This window comes from Scardinius erythrophthalmus, assembly GCF_964197995.2.
Source record: "Scardinius erythrophthalmus genome assembly, chromosome: 12".
Classification (NCBI taxonomy): domain Eukaryota; kingdom Metazoa; phylum Chordata; class Actinopteri; order Cypriniformes; family Leuciscidae; genus Scardinius; species Scardinius erythrophthalmus.
Window position 1 is genome coordinate 9,499,906 of NC_138232.1, and position 18,092 is coordinate 9,517,997.

Genomic DNA, 18,092 nt, shown 5'->3' on the forward strand with positions numbered 1-18,092 from the left:
ATTTGTTAGCATGAAGTATGTGTCTTGAACATGCAGTGAACAATATTTTTACATCTGAATATTACACTAATAAATGCTGTAGAACTATATACCTTATGCATCAATATTAATGAATTTAACTTTATTGTAAAGTATTACCAATTTGTTTTAAAAACAATTATAGTCTGCATGAAACGGAAGTTGCAATTTGTCTTTTCTTCTCTATTGCGACTTATCCGAGTGAAACTGCTTCTCAAACGACATCAAATGTAGGGCGGGACTTGATTTTTCCATTGGGATTTGATGGACTGCCCTCTCACTGGTGTACATGTCATAAGAGAAGAGAAGAAATGCCGTTGCAAGGGGGGAGAGGAAGTTATTTTGATTAAATATTAAAAGGGGAAATAAAAATGTTTAAATGATGGATAAATTGATTGTCATGTTCCATAAAAAATAAGAATTGTCTATTTTGATTTCATGATGACTTTAAAGACATCATGAAATCAAAAGTAACCGAATTTATTTTATTAATAAAGGTTTTTATGTGCACAATTCACAGTATTAAAAAACATGTTCGTTTTCATAGTCTTTCATAAAAAATAGATTTTTCTCCACCTTTGAGCCTCGTGATCAGGGTTAGAGTGGAGAGAGAGAGAAAAAGAAACAGACCTTTGACAGGCAGATGAGGATGGGTGGACCATGAATGAGAGTGGAAAAAAGAGCAAGCACTTTATCAGGCTGTTTCAGATCTGTTCTGGGTCTAAAGGTTGACCTGTCCGCGCCTGTGCTGCGGGACCTTTTTTGTGCGCCTTCTGTTTGGAGAAGTAAACACAAAGTGAAGCATCCTGTGTTTGGGAAGAGGGTGCGGCACAAAGCTTGGCAAAGACACGTTTGCACTTTAATGTACCAACAAACACGTGCACACACAAACACGTGACCCCCCCCCCCCCCCCCCCCCAGTGTCCAGTTTTTCACCGCTGGTCCATCAGAAACATTCAGAGGAATGTCCCGTGATTATGGCTTATGTTTAGTCGTTGTCATGAAACTGTCATAATGCATGGAGGAGGTCATAAACAACACTGTTAGCGTTGAAAGGGGTCAATGCGAGGGTTCAATAGCCCTGTATCTCCATAACATCACCCATTAGTTTTGACTGAGGGGTGATTGGGGATGTTAGATAATTTCCTCCCATTTATCGTCCTGACGACGCAGCAGTTCGTTTGCCCATTCCTCCCTCTCCTTCTGTCTTTCAACACCCTCTTTTCCCTGTTTCCCTTCCACTTTTACTTACTCACTCCCTTCTTCCTCTCAAAATTTCCCCAGTCTTTTGGCACCTTCCTTTCTCTCTATACTCAGTTCCATCTATCCAGATGTGAGGGTGTATATTACTGTAAGATACTGAACGCAAACTTCCTCACAAAATGATATAAATTGCAATGCATTTCATGATTAAAAAATAAGTCAATTCAATAAATTGTTAGGCCTAAACATCACATGTAGATAAATGTGTGCAACTTTTATAATGTCCAATGTATTAATGAATCACAAAAAATAAACATATTTATAAAAAACTAATGAAAATGAAATAATATTGAGATTAATCAATGACTGTGTTTACATGCTACCAAATAATCTGTTAGTAATCGGATTGGCGGATTAATCGGACTAAAAAGCCTTCACGTAAACACCTTAATCGATCCGAATGAAATTTTGATTGGATTGGAAGGGGTGGTTTATTCCTTTTCTAATCCGATCGATAAGACATGTAAACACTTGATCGGATTGAAAAGCGAAACTAGAAAGTACTGTGCATGTGCAATGTAGAAATGGCATAATGACGTGTGACCCATGGAACGAGCTCTTGTAGTTGTTGAATATAGTGTCATGAATGACTGTTGTGTCATTCTAAAATTCTCCTGGCTACCACTTATTATCTGTGAAGTGGAGTTCATATCAATGAACTCAACCTTTTTTTTAAATGTTACCTTTTTTAACAATTAAAAACATGAAATTAAAATTGACCCTGTTTATTTTATGCATAAATGTTTTAATGTCCACAATTCATTTTATTATATTTTTTATAATTGCATCTAAATGTAATTTTCTTTGCCTCAGAAATAATTGTATACAATGGCATGATAAAATTGGCACATACACTGCTTAGCTCTCCTCCTATTGGACGGTTCCCCTGTTACTTCACACCCCTGATTTATCCAAAGGAGACAACGGTTGGCTCCCCCGGCTCTGCACTAACACGCTGCTGAATATTAAGGAGCTCCTTTCAGTCACAGGTTGTTTGCGGAGTTATGAATGGCCATAATTAAAATCCTGTGGCTCTTATTAGGAATGATTAACAACATTTCATTATTTGTCACGAGCCTCCCCGACGACTCGTTAATTAAGAGGGTACGGGAATATGGGAATGTACCTGTTTGTGTGTGTATGTGTGTGTTTATCTGCCCTGAGTGAATAAGTATGTTTGTGCACGTGTTGACATAATTGTTTGTGAGAGCGAGGATGATATGTAGACCCCTCATCCTCTCTCCGTCTCTCCCTCGGCAGGTGTCTGCGCAGCAGTTGGCGTTCCAACAGCAGCTGCTCCAGGTTCAGCAGCTCCAGCAGCAGCATCTCCTGAGCCTGCAGAGACAAGGGCTGCTGTCCATTCAGCCCAACCAGACTCTGCCCCTGCACTCCCTCACTCAGGGTAAGAACAAGCACATCTATCACCCCGCAAGGGGATATTCACACTGAGAGCAATGGGAATTGCTGACAAATATCTTATGAAAAGTGCAAGGAACTTATTCTCAAAATTACAATGTGGTTTTTCATCAGCCTCCAAGAAAATATCACTTCTTTTCACACCGCTTGCCTGCAACGGCTTTTTTGTAACATCTGTGTAAAAAAAAAAGAGGATCCCGTAGGGTTTCGTTTTCGGGATCCATAGGGATGCAATATGTATGTATAGATTTTTATTATTTTTTGCTAAATGTGGGGTGGGGGGAACCATGGCCAAGATTACACACTCAGCATGAAGAGGTCTTATGGGGATATTATGTTATTTTGCACCGAGAACAACAGGAATTGCTGACAAAAAATCTTAAGTGTTTTGATTTACAACAAAAAAAATTCAAAAGAATTACCTACGAGAAAATATCACTTTGTAAATATGTGAGGAAACACATTTACACACACATGAAGAGGTCTATTGGAATAAATTGTTTTGTGCAGGAAAAGCAAAACAAACAAAAAAAGTTTGCACTTTTGAACATTTTACAGAAATTTTTATAAAAAATTAGACCAAATATTGCTCTCTGAGAGAATAGGCCTTTATGTTCTCTTTGCATTATAATTTCTGTTGCTTTTCTCTTTTAGAATGAGAAAATGTGTCCTAGATTTTCACTTTTCCATTGAATACATATATCTCTGTTTTATCTCTATTGTCTTATGTTGGCTCCTCGTCAGCCCCTAAACATACTAGCACCATTGTTTTCTAACTTCAACCCACTAAACTAGTCAAAGATTAATCACTTCACAAGCAGTCAGTGAGTCAAAAGGTGTTTTTCCAGGAGGTGTATTGCTTTATTTTCCTTGTTATGTTTACTTAAGGAGCAGCAACAGAATAAAGACTGCATTCATACCAGTTTTGTTTTGAGTTTTGTTTTCTTTCTTTCAAAAACTGACTGTACTCTCTCCGGCTAAGACAAACAAGCCCACAACAAGATAAGGCTGTATAAAGGCTGGGGGGGGGGGGGGGGGGGGGGGGGGGCTTGGGTAACAGGCAAATACAAACTGTGTTTGTTTAGTCTTGTTATTGTTTGATCAGGGCATAGTCGGAAAGCTGAGCAACTCCACATACCCACGTTGCCCTGGGGCTGGGCGAGGCGATGCTTTACAATGCGAAGCCATAGGCTAGTGTCAAATAGGAGGCCATCTCAGAGAAGAACAATTTTATTTCTTTAACAAGTGATTGAATGACATCTCGAGCAGTCGTTACCCAGGGAACATTGCGAGCATGTAATGCCCAATCAGAGGGCAATAATGAAAAACACAGAGAATACATGCTGTGGTTCTACTGCAGAACACAAGATATTGTTTAGATATATAATACGTTTACTTGGCAGTAAAGGGTAGATTATTTCCTAGTTTCCTAGAACCTGTCTGTCTAGTATTAATCTGGGTAACTGTAATGGCCCGTGGCAGATTCCTTGAATTGGTGGCTAAAAACAAATTGGTGGTTAAAGCCAGAGTACAAATAAAATAAACTTTTGCCCAATTTCATTAGCCAATTTTACATTTATTTTGGAACCCAGTTTAGGCTTTTGATTTTTTTCTGTTCATCAATATAATCAAATGTGTTTCTTCTGTGTGTGCGTCTTTGCCTCTAACTAGCAGCATTTCTTGTCAAACATCAGTCGGAGATGTCCTACAGGTCGCCTGGCACAGTGACTGGTAAAATTGGGCCCAAATTTGACTGGCATAGGGGGTAATTTCATACCCTGATTAAAACACTTGTCAGTTTGTGTGTCAGTGTGTGTTTGTGTGTGTCCTGCACATTTTCTGCTTCACTGTTAAAAGTTATTGATGACCTTTTTTTCTTTCACACTCCACTGCATTCTTTCATGCTCCAGCAGCCCAGTTTTCCATTCGCAAGATGTAATCTACAATATTCAGTAGTTAGCTAAGTAGTTAGCATTGGTGTGATAAGTTATGTTACCTCCTTATGTGTGCGTGGTGATTATGTGCTTGGGCAAGCTACTAAGTAAGATTACTCGGCCAGCAACATGGGCTGAAATTGGCTTATTTATTAGACTCTGACTTTGATGCGTGAATAAAATATTTTTACATCACGGCTTCACATTTAATGTACAGGCACATGCAGTCATTTTCTACCCGATTTCTACCCTGTTTACAAGCGTGCTATCTAGCTCTCTGTCATGGCGCAGGCATCTGAGACTTCAATCAAAACAATGTGTTTTAGTCTGTTGAATTTGGGGTTATATCACTTATTTGACTTTTTGACTTTGAAGTTTTGGAGAGGGTCAGCTGAAGTCTGCTATGAATTAGAACAATGTGTTGGAGGAGATGAATATAATAAACGGGGTCCAGAGAGAGAAAACAGAGGACTTAGGAGTGTGAGTAACAGAGTGAGAAAACAAACAGAGCAGATGAATATTCAAGAAAGGCAGAGAGATGTGGAGTAAAACCAGTTCTGGCTTCTTTGCTTGTCCCACGTACACAATGCAAAGTTTTGGGAGAAACAACTCATTCCGAGTATGTACGCAATACAGGAGTCACTCTGGATCCTGATAGAACATTTTTTTTGGCCTTTTGAGATATAAATATAACATAAAAAAGTTATTTTTAGTGACTTTTGTTTTATTATTTTTAAAACGCTTAGGTGCAAATTTGTTTTTCACTTTTTAATCTTTTTTTGACTGAATAAATCGATAGGGATCCATTGTTGACATTTTGACTAAATTCTTCGTGGTACATGAGGCTAAACCTTTTCTTGAATTAATTTGCTTTCACTTTTGTTAATAACTCAACTTTGTGTGAACAGAATGGGATTAGGCAGAAGAGGCCTGGTTGTCTACATTGTGGCTGCCGGATTTATGTTTGTACCTCATTTTCCACTATTAGCGTGCTCTCGTCTAAATCTGTGCTCTCCTACACACACGTTGTGAATCCCTCAAGTTCTGGAGTTCATTCTCATCCCCAGTCGCACATTAGTTGTCAAGTTGTCCAGTCAAGGGCCACAGGACACCGACAAGACAAATTTGCCACTAATATGAAAGCAGCGAATGTGTCCAGGCATGATGCGCGATGTGCGCGCGGACCCATCAGGGGACTCCGACCCCTCGTCCGGCCTTGCTGGCAGTGATTGATCGGCTGGCAGTGTGGCACTGTTTAATAGCTTCTGTAGCATTAGGGAGGAACATATTTTAGGCCTAAGGGCTGCATATCGAAGGCCCCAGTGATCATAACCCCTTTAACAGGAGGGAGAGAAGATCTCTGCCTCACAGAACAATAAACTAATAGTAGTGTCAGTTTGCCCCCAGTGGTGCCGTGGCAGTCTCATCGAGGAAGACGTGGTCACTGATTTCCGCGGCCCCAGTGCGCGACAGCATTTTTTATCGGGCTGCTGATGGGCCACAACTAATGTGGTTGTGAACCTTAAATCAACTTTCCGCTTGCTCGAACACGGTCACCAGGGTACCGGGGTACAAGGACAGGAAAAGGTTGAAGCGAGAGTTCGGTGCCCCTGTCTGGGTGTCGCCGCTACCTGCTGCGGTAAAAATTGAGTTGCTTCGCCAGCGATCAGTCAAACGTCTCAATGACATCCATTTTTTAAAAGCGCAAGCGTGTATCTTTGGCTTTTAATGAGAGGAGGTGCGGTGTTGAAAAATGACTTTAGGGCCGTTAAAGCGATCTGGAGTTTGCAAGACGGATTTAAGGACAAAGAACTGTTTTAATGCTATGTGTTATCTGCGAAATGTTACATCCATCATCGGCTACTAAATGAGGATAATGCTGTGGCATTTGCCAGATTGGTTGAGAGGTCATGTGAAGATATATGCAGACAGTTTGGGAGATGCATCTATGAAAAAGATGGATACGGGATGGAAACCGAGGCTTAGAAAAAGGCTTATAGGGGGTGTCAGACACAACAAGACAGCTTCGTCCCACTCTGTTACCCCTCTCATCAGCTCCCTTCCCCCCTCCGGCTTGGATTCGTTTCAGTAAACAGTGGTGTCGGGGTCACCTGGACTTGTGGGTAATTGAGGGAGAGTGGGCCGCCCTGTCAAGCACGTCGGCTAAAAATACATTGCACACTGTCACTGCGCTCCAAGTGGGGGGAAAATGATTGTTCCCCTCTATGTCCAAACCCAAAAACAATCACCAGCGCCGTGACCTTCTTGAATCCACACGGGCAAGTTTTCCCTCCCTCACAATGACAACAGCAAAGACAAAAAAACAAGCAAGTCGATACCTTCGGACACCGCTGTCAGTTTCATGAGGACGTTAAAACACTGCAAGATGGCACAAAAAAAAAAAAAACAAGGAAGCGAAAGATGCCACGTGGCACGTGGGAAGGTTATTGATTCGTCCTGCAATAATTTCCGCTGGCTCTTTTATATGCAAACGATCTTGTGCGAATTTATGGCAGTCCTACCAGACTCATTTCACAGTTTTTAGTCTCTCTCGCTCTGTCTCTTTGTCTCTCTCTCTGGAGTCTTAGCCGCCTCATTAGCTTACTGTTCTCCATTACTGACATAATTAAAATCTTTAGTAGCTTATCAAATTAAAAATATTTTCTGCTGATCGTATTGAGATCTTCACCTCGCCGTTATTTTGCCACAACAGGAATAAATTAAGACTAAGCGATTCTCGCACAAATGCATTGCGCTGGAGCGCTTGAAAGAGGCCACTTCTGGTATCTGTAAAGAGAATTATGAAGGAGAGAGAATGAGAGAGCGAGGGGGGAGGAGGAGGGAAAACAAGGAGACGAATGAAGATAACCAAGACAAAAATTGCTCTCCATTTGCTTTCGCTCATTTCGAAAATCGATTTAATTGTGATGTTAAGCGATTGATCCCCCACCGCCCAAAACAGCCCCTTCCTGTTTAATTTCACAAAACATACAAAGAAATGTATAAAGTCACACAGTGGGTGCGATTCATTCAGCGTTCCATTCACATGCCCTATTCCTGAAGCAACATAATGGTAATCAGATGTGTCAGAATGTGTTTGTGTGTTTCTGTGTATATATTTATATTATACACTATTGTTCAAAAGTTTTTATTAAGCAAGGACACATTAAATTGATCAAATGTGACTGGACAGACTTTTATAATGTTGCAAAATAAATAAATGCTGTTGTTTTGGACTTTCACGTTATTAAAGAAGACTGAAAAAAAGATTATCGGTTTAAAGAAATATATATTAAGCAGCTCAACTGTTTTCAACACTGAAGTGACACTGAAGACTGGAGTAATGGCTGCTGAAAATTTGCCTTCACTAAAATAAATTACATTTTAAAAAACATTTAAATTAGAAAATCTATTATAAATTGTAATACTTTTTCACAATATTACCATTTTTACTGTATTTTTTTAGCAAATAAATGCAGACCTGTTAAGCATAAGAGACTTCTTGAACATAAAAAAATATATTTAATATGGAAATTTAACAAATATAATTCATAGCTTCAATTCATATTCAATATTTAACACTTCTGAATATTAGGGAGGTCCAATGGGCTAATTTCATTGTTAGCCCTTTCTAAATCTCAGCCTGCTAGCGTTGAGTTGTACAGTCAGCTACATGAAACACTTTGCGTTGCGTATGTGGGTGTGCATGTAAGTGTTTGTGTGTCTGTCACAGAATTGAGGCAACATCTTGTCTTCAAGCCATTTTTCTTCCCACTTATCTTCTTCTCTCTTTTTTCAAAGGACGTATGAGCCGCAGTGTGCTTGACTTGTTAAATGAGGTTTAAGTCGTCTGTGTCAATTGGAGGCGGTGCAAAACTTTAAGCATTTTGCACATTAACATGCTTTCGAGAGTATTACCCTGGGGGCTTGTTCGTTCTTTCACTTTCTCCCTCTCTCTCTCATGGAGAGGGATGTTTTTGTGGTCTTGTTTTGTGTGTGTGAGAAAGAACTGGCTGAGTTCCTTGTCAGAGAAATAATGGTGATTATTCAGATTTCATGCCTTGTCTGTATGTTAATTATTTACTTCAAGCATGAAATGTGCGTGAATGCCAGGGAATTTTTGTACACAAACACGCTTCGCAAAGCACGTAGGGGGAAAAGAGCGAGAGAGAGAGAGAGAATGGCAGAGCGAGAGGGCAGACGCTGCGTATCAGCCTGTAGTGGAATAATTAATGCCCCCTTTTGTTTACTGAGCCCTTGTTTTTTATTTAATTATGCCATGAGTAGAACCAGATTAGCTGTTAATTGATTTAATTATCCAATTTGTTTGTGGCAGGCATGATTCCAGTCGAACTGCAGCAGCTGTGGAAGGAGGTGACAAACAGCTATGTGAAGGAGGAGAACAGCGCGACCAATAACGGTCACCGGGGTCTGGACCTGTCGTCCCCCTCCCCCGTTCCCCTCAAAAACCACAACCAGCATGGATCCACCAACGGCCAGTACATCAGCCACTCGCTCAAGAGAGAGGGGTAAGATCGCACAGCCATTGACCTGAGATTTGGGGAGAATTGGAGGAGAAGAGTTTGAGGTCACTTTTGGTCGCAGACTTTGGTTTCTTGGCAAATCTGAGCACAGTTTGAGATTTAACTCTTGTTAAACTCTATATATTCAGTTGGATTGAGTTCTGAAGGTGGAAATCGCTGCAAGGGAAGCCAAGTTGATTGACAGGTGCCAATAGGGCATTTCCTGCAAATAAATAGTCATTTATTGCCTCCAAGTACCTAGGAATTTTCATTAAGGACCGGGCCTGTCTACTCAATCCTGTTCGTCAGGGAATTCCAGTCAGACACCTAAGATAATGGAGCTGTTACAAAGGTTAGATTACTGTAATGAAATTCCTTTCTTTTTAATTATCACAGAATTACAACAGGCATAGTTTAGCTGTATTGCAGTTCAAGGGATGTTTTACTTTTTCTGATTGATTTATTTATGTATGTAGAAATTTGAACTTTTTAAAAAATATATTCATTCTGCTTCTTATAAGATATCAAATTTCAAATATCGTAAACTATATTAAATAGTTATATTGTAAATATTTTATATCGATTTGTCATCAAAACAGTTAATTTTTTGCCGAATCATTTCATTTTGTGTGGCAAATAAAGAGCAGTTAATTTAATACAGTAACAGTTGCACAACACAGCACAACTTTGCTAAATAATGGAAAGCCTCTTTAAAGCCCTGACACTTTAAGATTTATTTGGAGGAAGTGTTGCATCACTGTGTCTTTAAGGAAGAGATTAATTTGGTTTATAACACATTTGCTTGTTTTCATGTGCTCAGGCCTGATCTTTGAACCGCTGGTGAGAAGCCTCCAGGCACTGTGAGCTCATTTATTTGTGTCTCTCTCTCTTTTCACATCTGACTCAGATTTGGCTGATCAAAACCAACGTGTCGTTATGAAAGCAATGCGAACGAAAACACATTTAGCCGAAGGTAAAGGGAGAGTTCATGTACATGTCTATCTGCTTATGTACCAGTGTAGAGCAGAATGGATTTCATGACGGGTTTGCTCAACATGTCAGGGTTATTTAACTGACCATGATGTCACTGATGCTGTAGAGCTCATACAAGTTGCTCTTTCTCTTTCTTTCTTTATTTTTATCTTTCTTTCTCTCGTTCATTCATTTGTGCCACACAAATAAGAGACTTGAATCTCTATTGGTTTGTTTTGATGTCAAGTCAAGGCACCTTTATTTATATAGTGCTTTTTACAATATAGATTGTTTCAAAGCAGCTTTACGGTTTCAAAACAGCTTTACAATGATGTTAACATGTTGCTACGCTAATGACACAATGCAACATTTTATGGTCCACAGATGTGATGTATACATATAAATATATTTAGACCATTTAACTTAGTGATTTCTATCAGGATGTGATGAGACTTTTAACCAGCATGGCAAAAATGTTTCTGGAATAAATCGCCTACCCTGAAATATAAGTATAATATATTTATAATGAATGTTTCTCTCCTGCACTTTGGATGGATTTTTTTACTGAGCTTGTTGCAGTGCATTCTGGGATTGCCTTCTCGATGAATGATACATATATGCTGCATTAATAGTGTGCAGCATAGTTGAGTAATATTTCATTTAGGAGCACTTTAAAAAAAAAGATTACAAAAAAATTAACTTCTTTAAAACCTCTTCAAAAGTTTTGGCTAACATTCTAACTTTTTTTTTTATTGAGTGGAAAATGTAATTGAAGAAAAAGTTTTAAAGCTCTTTGAATCTACTCTTTAAAACTAGAATGATTGTTTGTTGTTTTGTTTTTGCTTTGAAATCATACCAGAGGACAGAAAATACCCCCTAATAATTGAATAATTAGGCCTAGGTAGGCAGCTCACTAGGTTTTGAAACCGAGAAACTCACTCGTATGCTCACTTGTTCTATTTTAGTGGCTCTTTTTCTCCAGTCTATCACCCTTTTTCCTCAAAGTGCACAAACATCCACTCCTCTATCACAACACCACAACCCTTTTCGTGCCATAGCAGGCTTGAAACGCTCAAAAAGACATGTTGGAAAGCTCACTGCTTCTCTCTCCCTGCCTCTCGTTCGGTGTCAGAGATTAAAGAAGACGTCAACAGCAGTTTAGCACTCATGCTGTGAAGAAGGCGTTTTGTAGACTGAGTATCTTAGATCTGTCAGAAAAAAAGGAGCAGGTGATCAGCCCTCTCTCTTCCTTCCGTTAGCTGCAGAATTATTGCTAGAAATGCTTCCAAATCATTACTATTCAAATGCAAAGGCAAATTAGAGAGACGCTGCTAATAACTTAGCACTTTGATAATTTTCCATGTAGCATTAATATCTTTGTAGTTTTATTAGTAAATGTGCTTTATCACTACACCCAATGGACCTCCAAGAAAACATAACACTGATTTCTAATCCATCTACGGATTTCCATTGCTCGAAATCCAGGGTTTTGAGTGTGAGAAAAGAAATGTGGACTCCTCACACGCGAACGTTAATGAACTTTTAATTGATGTGGTTTTCCCAGGTCCCTCTTGTCGTGAAACAGACGGGCGGCTGCGCGCTGATGGACTTGCTCTGCTCTAGCTCTCTCAGATTGGTTTACCGCCGGGGTCTTAAACACCGCACAGGCCGTTTCATGTGTCATATCAAATCTGGCCAGTCGCTGCGACGCCTGCAACTAAAACCTTAAGTGCATCCAGCGGCATCATTCACTGTCTTTTCACTTCCGTCTTAAAGGAAGGAGAGAGAAACTCAATCACTCTGTACATGTTTAGACGCGATGCTACCCTGCTTTTAGCAGCCTCCATCGGCTCCCACTGGTGCCTGCACAGAGACATCCACCGCATACACACCCAAATATGATAAAAGCCTTCAACGTGTCAGTCCACCCGACCCATCGGCGCTCAGATAAGGGACAAAAAACACTCATGGACCCGTGTGAACCTTTCTAAGGTGATTGAAAATGAGGTGTCGGCTATCTGACCAACAGGCCCATACCTCTTCTTTTTTTTTTTTCTAGTAAGGGTCTAAAAGATATATATATATATATATATATATATATATGAACAAGGTGTCTCTATATTTGTTAAATGAAATAATAATAATAATAATATCTATAAATTATTATTATTATTTCATTTAACAAATATAGAGACAGCTTGTTCAGCAGTTTTCAGTTCTCCTCAATGGAAGGGACCCAGTTTGAGTCACCACTCTTCATTCTCCTCCCAGAATCCTTCAGGAATGCTACGCTCAGGGGGATTAAAACCTAGACAATTTGTTTTAAAGAGATAAATAATCAGATTTGCCCCCCCTAAACGAGCCCCTTAACCTCCCTTTTAATTGATCTTCAACTCTGCAAATGATAATTAAAACATTTTTGGGGGGTTGGGAGGGGGCTGTGTGGTTGGGCATACTCTAAAGGATTGAGTCGTGGGGGTCTGGGGATTTGATAGTAGACTTGGAGGAGGAGTGCGTCTTTGATTTCTTCCCACATGAAGACGTGAGGGAGAGTAATAGTGTTGTGACAAAGTGCTCAGTTCCTGTCTGAGCTCTCCAGACGTCAGACCGCTCTTCTTCGTTAGGTCAGCAGCGATGATACTTAGGTACTCAGTGCGTGATAATACGATCCTAAACCATAATGTAATGAAAGATGATATGACAGAGCCTCACAGGAAAGCATTTAGGCTGGTGCTGTAAGAGCCGATCAAGTGTATAAATGCACATGTAGTGGTGATTTTGATATGCTGGTTTTTTTTTTGCTATTATTATTATTTATGGCCATTTTTTACTTAACCTTGAATGCAAAATGTCACCTTTTTATTTGCTACAAGATAATTTGTTTAGATTCAAGTCTGTCTGTCTTTTGGTTGTCACTCAAAAAAAAAAGCTTTTTTTTTCCATAGCCTAAAAACCAAAGAAATTACCACACACTTCAAAAGACAGACAAGATCACTGATCTTTATTGTTTTGTGTTTGGAATAAATGAGATCCGGCTAGAAAGAACACCCCTGTAGTCTGTCAGTCTTCCTCTGAGTTGTTCAAAAACCGTTTGGTCATCCATTGTTTAAAATGAGCCTTGTTTCCTGATTCACAAGTCTTTAGGCTTTTCATAACTTAATTCTTATTAATAATGCTATAGCCAATGTCATCTGTGGCATGGCACATTTCTTGTTTAAAAAGAAACTGTAATATATTTTTGACATACATTTTAATTTAAAAATGACATAAGGCATGAATATTAAGACAACTGCTTTTAAATAAGCCTTAAAGCCTAAATATGCATACGTTCATGTTTTGTCTTTCACTGACAAATCCCATTTTTCTATTATTTCATTCTTGCATTGATAAAAAACCTTTGTGTTAATAGTTATTAAATGTTGATAATTGGAGATGATGAGGGTTTACTGTTCAGTAAGGTCTAAACTTTATGTTCAGTTCAACTAGATTTTTAAATTCAACAACTGCCAATACATTCTCTTCTGCAGATAAAACAACACTGTTGAAATTGAGAAAAAATAGGTGGCTCTTCACAGCTAAGCTTTATAGTGCCTGCAGTGTAGTTCATATAAAAGCGTGCTGTTCTGAGCTGTTGATGATCCTGTGCAAGCGGATAAATTGATAACAGGTGGGGTGTGTTTACTGTTTGCGCTTGGCGGGAACAATCCAGATGGATTTGGGAGCTTCCTGTTGTGGGAAACACTTGTTGCTCCAGGTGGACGGCAGAGGCCACGGTTCAGTGGTCAGGGCTAAAGGACATGCTGTCTCTCAGAGCCCCGTGCTGCCCTGATCAAAGCGTTCCTCCATGTGCATCAGAGGAGACCTGTAATTGGCTATTGATTGGCCAGCACTGGGCTGTGATAGGCTGACAAGCAGAGATCACATGGCTGGGAAATGTTCCTGTAGAAGTCAGTGGTCAAATGAGAGTTTGTGCTGTGTCAATAAAACCACACGCTGCAGTGTTTTTTTGTGCTGAAGGGGAAGGTTTCTTTATTAGTTGTCATATTTTAGTGGATAAGCCATTAATATTACATCTAGTAGTATTATGGAGATTAATTACTCTTTAGCCTCTTTCATAAAAGTCCAATGATGCGTGAGTGTGTGTCTGTGTGTGAGTGTGTGTCTGTGTGTGTGTGTGTGTGTGTGTCAAATATCTGCAGTCTGGATATCACAGAAATGTGTCTTTTCTTCTTATAGATCAGCGTTGGATGATCATTCCCCTCACAGTCACCCTCTCTACGGTCACGGCGTCTGTAAATGGCCAGGATGTGAAGCTGTATTTGATGACTTTCAGTCGTTCCTGAAGTAAGTAACTCTCACACACACTCATACATACACACCTGGGATGGAAAAATGGGATGTATACATGGTTCGAATTGGAATTAGCCTTTGGAATTGGAATTATATTTTGGAACCAATGCTAAAGGTTGTTAATACAGTAGGAGTTTATATGAAGGATTCCATAGAGGATAGTTTCATATATGATTCCAATGCAAAACTAAAACTAAAGCTCTTAGAACATACATTTCCCACTATGAAGTGTAATTTTGATATGTTGGAATCCTATTAAATATTGGGAATTATTTCTAAATCATAAGTCCATAACAATTTTTTTAAGAAATCATGTACATGTTTCAAACTGTAATTTTTTTTGCATGTTCTAAATCAACCTAGTCAAACCTAGTGTCCCATCACAGTATTTTTCAATCCTTTTCCTCTTGATCTTTCTCTTTTTTTGATTTTTCCTCTCGGTGTGTGGGCTGGGTTCTTGACGTGGGTGTGTGGTGTGCTGCTCTTTGCCTGCTCTCTGTGGTGTGGTGTGGTTTTCCTCAGGGTTCTGTGCTGCCTGTGATAACTGCAGTCCCCATGGTGATTACTGACACTTTGTCCCAAAACAAACAAGTGAGGATGTTTATCTACGGTGGGCCACATTCTGAGAGTACAGTGGGTTTGCCCTTGTCTGCCTTTTTACTGACAAAGTAGAAGAGATTTCTCTCTTCTGGTTTTTAGAAACATATCATTGGTGCTTGCTATTCATATTCCTCATACTTGAGGATTTTGACAAACTTTTTAACATGGTCCAATAAGCATCCATCCAGCAACCACTCAGAACAAGCTAATAAGTACTTAGAACACTTCAGCAACCACTTAGCGACAACCTGACAACCACCCACAATACACTGACATTTAGGAGTCCGACGGGGCCCGACTTATTTACGCCCCTAGGGCTGGGCTTTAGGCCAATTTTCACGTCATAGCTCACACGCGGGCCTGTTTTAGGCTTCTCTTTCTTTTTATATTTTCGACATTAATTAATTAAAAGAAACTATGAGATCTGCTGCGCTGGTGGAAACCCAAACGAGACCATGTATGTTTAGTGTTCCTGCCAGCAGCAGTAGCAGCGAGCGTGCCTTCAGCGCAGCTGGATGAGTTATAGGGCCTTTTACACCTGGTCACTTCATGCATTTTCTCTGATCGGACATCTATCTGATTTGTTAAAACGGTTACATTTACTCTTGGCCACATAAATGTGTCTCCGCAAAACGAATATAAATCCAATCCAACCAATTCCCGTGCTATATGCAAATTTACTGGAGTTCACGTCAATGAAAGCAACAGATACGAGTTGCATTTTATTTATCGTCAGCTAATTTCAAGATCAGAGACCGCAATAGGAGAGAGAGCGGCATAAGCACTGGTAAGATCATTTAGTCTCATTACTTCTAATGAAGATGATTGTGTTTTGAGAATCTGTGACTTTCAGTTATATTCTCGTTGTCTTGCTGAATAGCTACTCAGCTACTCTACTGTGGCAATTCGTGTTGTTGTAGCACTGTCATATCTGGCTATAGCATGTCATATAGCCTATAACACGCTTAAAGTAAAATTTACATATGTGGTTTCAACAACCAGATGCATTTACACTCGTCCAGTTTCATCTGGAATGAGTCCCAGACCACCACCTGAAGTGGTTTGAGTGATTGGATGTAAATCCGTCTCGAAAGTGTTTCGGAGGGCATTTACACTTGGTCTTTTCCCTTCTTTTTTTTTTTGTCTAACTGTTGGGAACTCTTGAACAGTGAACGGCCATGTTCTGTGGTGAAGCCTTGATTTGTAATGCATAGCCTAGGCATAAGGTCAGACAACCTGCTTTTTTTTTTCTTTCTTTTTTTTAGATTGTATAGCCCGTTTCGTTTACTAGCGCCATTGCGAGCAGCAGAGCAGCCTGCCTCAGCTTGTCAAAAATGCCTTTTTACTGTGGTGGTGATAATAAATGTTTAAACTAACATTGTGATATGCTTGAAGTGTTTTATATCTATGAATTGTATTGTAGGCAAGTCAAGTGTTGATTTGAGAGGCTAAATGGATTAAACATGTGGTCAACTCCCTGTCGGCCACTTGGCCGCTTTAAAACAAAAAATGAATTGAACAAAAAAAAATGCTTCAAACATTTTAACTTAATAAAGAAACGAAAAGAAATACAACTACTTTGCCATTAAAATCAAACCTGAACTATTTTAATGGCTGCAACAGTATCATAGGCTGTGTAATGGGGAGGGGAAAAAAACACAGACTCCAGCCGGGCCGAGAATACTAATAAGCTGTTGGACAAGCGCCGGGCTAGGGCCTAGATTTGAGACCCGTGCAGGGATTTACGTTGAGCTGTGCCACTCACATTTTCATTGTAGTTTTTTACTACTATGAAAAACAAATGTGTAAAATACAAAAGTTTGGGTTCAGTAAAAAAATGCAATGCAATTGCTTAATAAAATCAATCTGCATCACCCTCACAAGCACTACACTGGTATCTGAAGCACCACAGCTCTAACTGTTGCATTGGTTTTACCTGCAACCAGTGTCTGTTCACCTGCCCACTATGTATTAACTCAACTGAATCACGCCTGACCTGTCCATGCTGTTAAAGTCCATTCTATACTGGCCAACACACAGCGGCACGCTCCCTAAATAACACAGAAACCAAAGATCAGGCTAAAGGTGCACAGTTTACACAGCGTTCACCCTGGTCCCTTCTCTGAGGAAGACCTGGTCTCACTTAATCTCCACTATGTGTGTGTGTTTGTGATGAGATGATGAGAACATGTGCCGTGTGGCAGCAGATCAGTTAGTGTGTGTCAGGCTGTATTAGTCCCACTCTAAACAAGATATGACACTGTTCCATTATCCCGGGTTCAAACTAAAACAAGCCCGGCTCAAAGACCCACAAGTCGAGACCAAGGAGAAAAACGAGTGGTAAGCAGAACCACAGCTGCACTCCTACCCCTTTTCTCAGTCTTGTGTGTGTTTTTTTTATTTTTTATTTTCCACTTCTGTTTCTTTCAGGGTCGAAGCTTGGGTTTTAAACAGCAGGCTCCTCGTGGCAGTTTATTTGAGGGCATGTTTAAAGCTGGCCCAGGCTCTTTTGCCGATAGTAACATCAACTATCTCGAATCTGTTTACCTGTGAAGAAAAATGTGAAGAAGTGCATTCACTCTTGTCCACCAGGAGTTAAGAAAGTTTGCTACACTGGAGTTTCTAAACCACGGATCTCATATGTTTTTGGATTGTGGTTCACATCGTTGCCTTTTTTCTATTGGCCAAACCCATGATTCACCATTTGCTTATTGAAATAAGAGAAATTTAGCATTTCAGAGCTGAAAAAGAGAGAGCCAGAGAGAGAGAGAAGTTCTCTCTTTAAGTACACTCTGCAATGTTTACACAAGTGTTTTTATCGTGGCAACATCTTGTTTACTTTTCTTGCCTGCACTAAACTGCTTGGAACATGCTGAGAAAACATTTGGAGATGCTCTACAAAGCTGCCTTTGTAAAAAGCGAGGCTGGGTGAGAGTTCAGCTGGCACGCTGAAGGTGTTAACCGTCCATGTGCTAAACATTCCCACATGTACATCCTCCACCCGACAGGCCTGAAG

The 18,092-nt window shown here is 39.8% G+C and overlaps 1 protein-coding gene across 8 annotated transcripts in view; it reads left to right on the forward strand.

The window, feature by feature from the left end:
• The window catches only part of foxp1b (forkhead box P1b), a 208,046-nt gene that overhangs the window by 169,040 nt on the left and 20,914 nt on the right, over positions 1–18,092 (forward strand). For all 8 annotated transcript variants that reach the window (XM_081381534.1, XM_081381536.1, XM_081381533.1 and 5 more), the window contains 3 exons: positions 2,542–2,683; positions 8,968–9,160; positions 14,363–14,470. In XM_081381534.1, the coding sequence (XP_081237660.1) occupies positions 2,542–2,683; positions 8,968–9,160; positions 14,363–14,470 (443 nt within the window). The remainder of the gene's footprint in view (positions 1–2,541; positions 2,684–8,967; positions 9,161–14,362; positions 14,471–18,092) is intronic.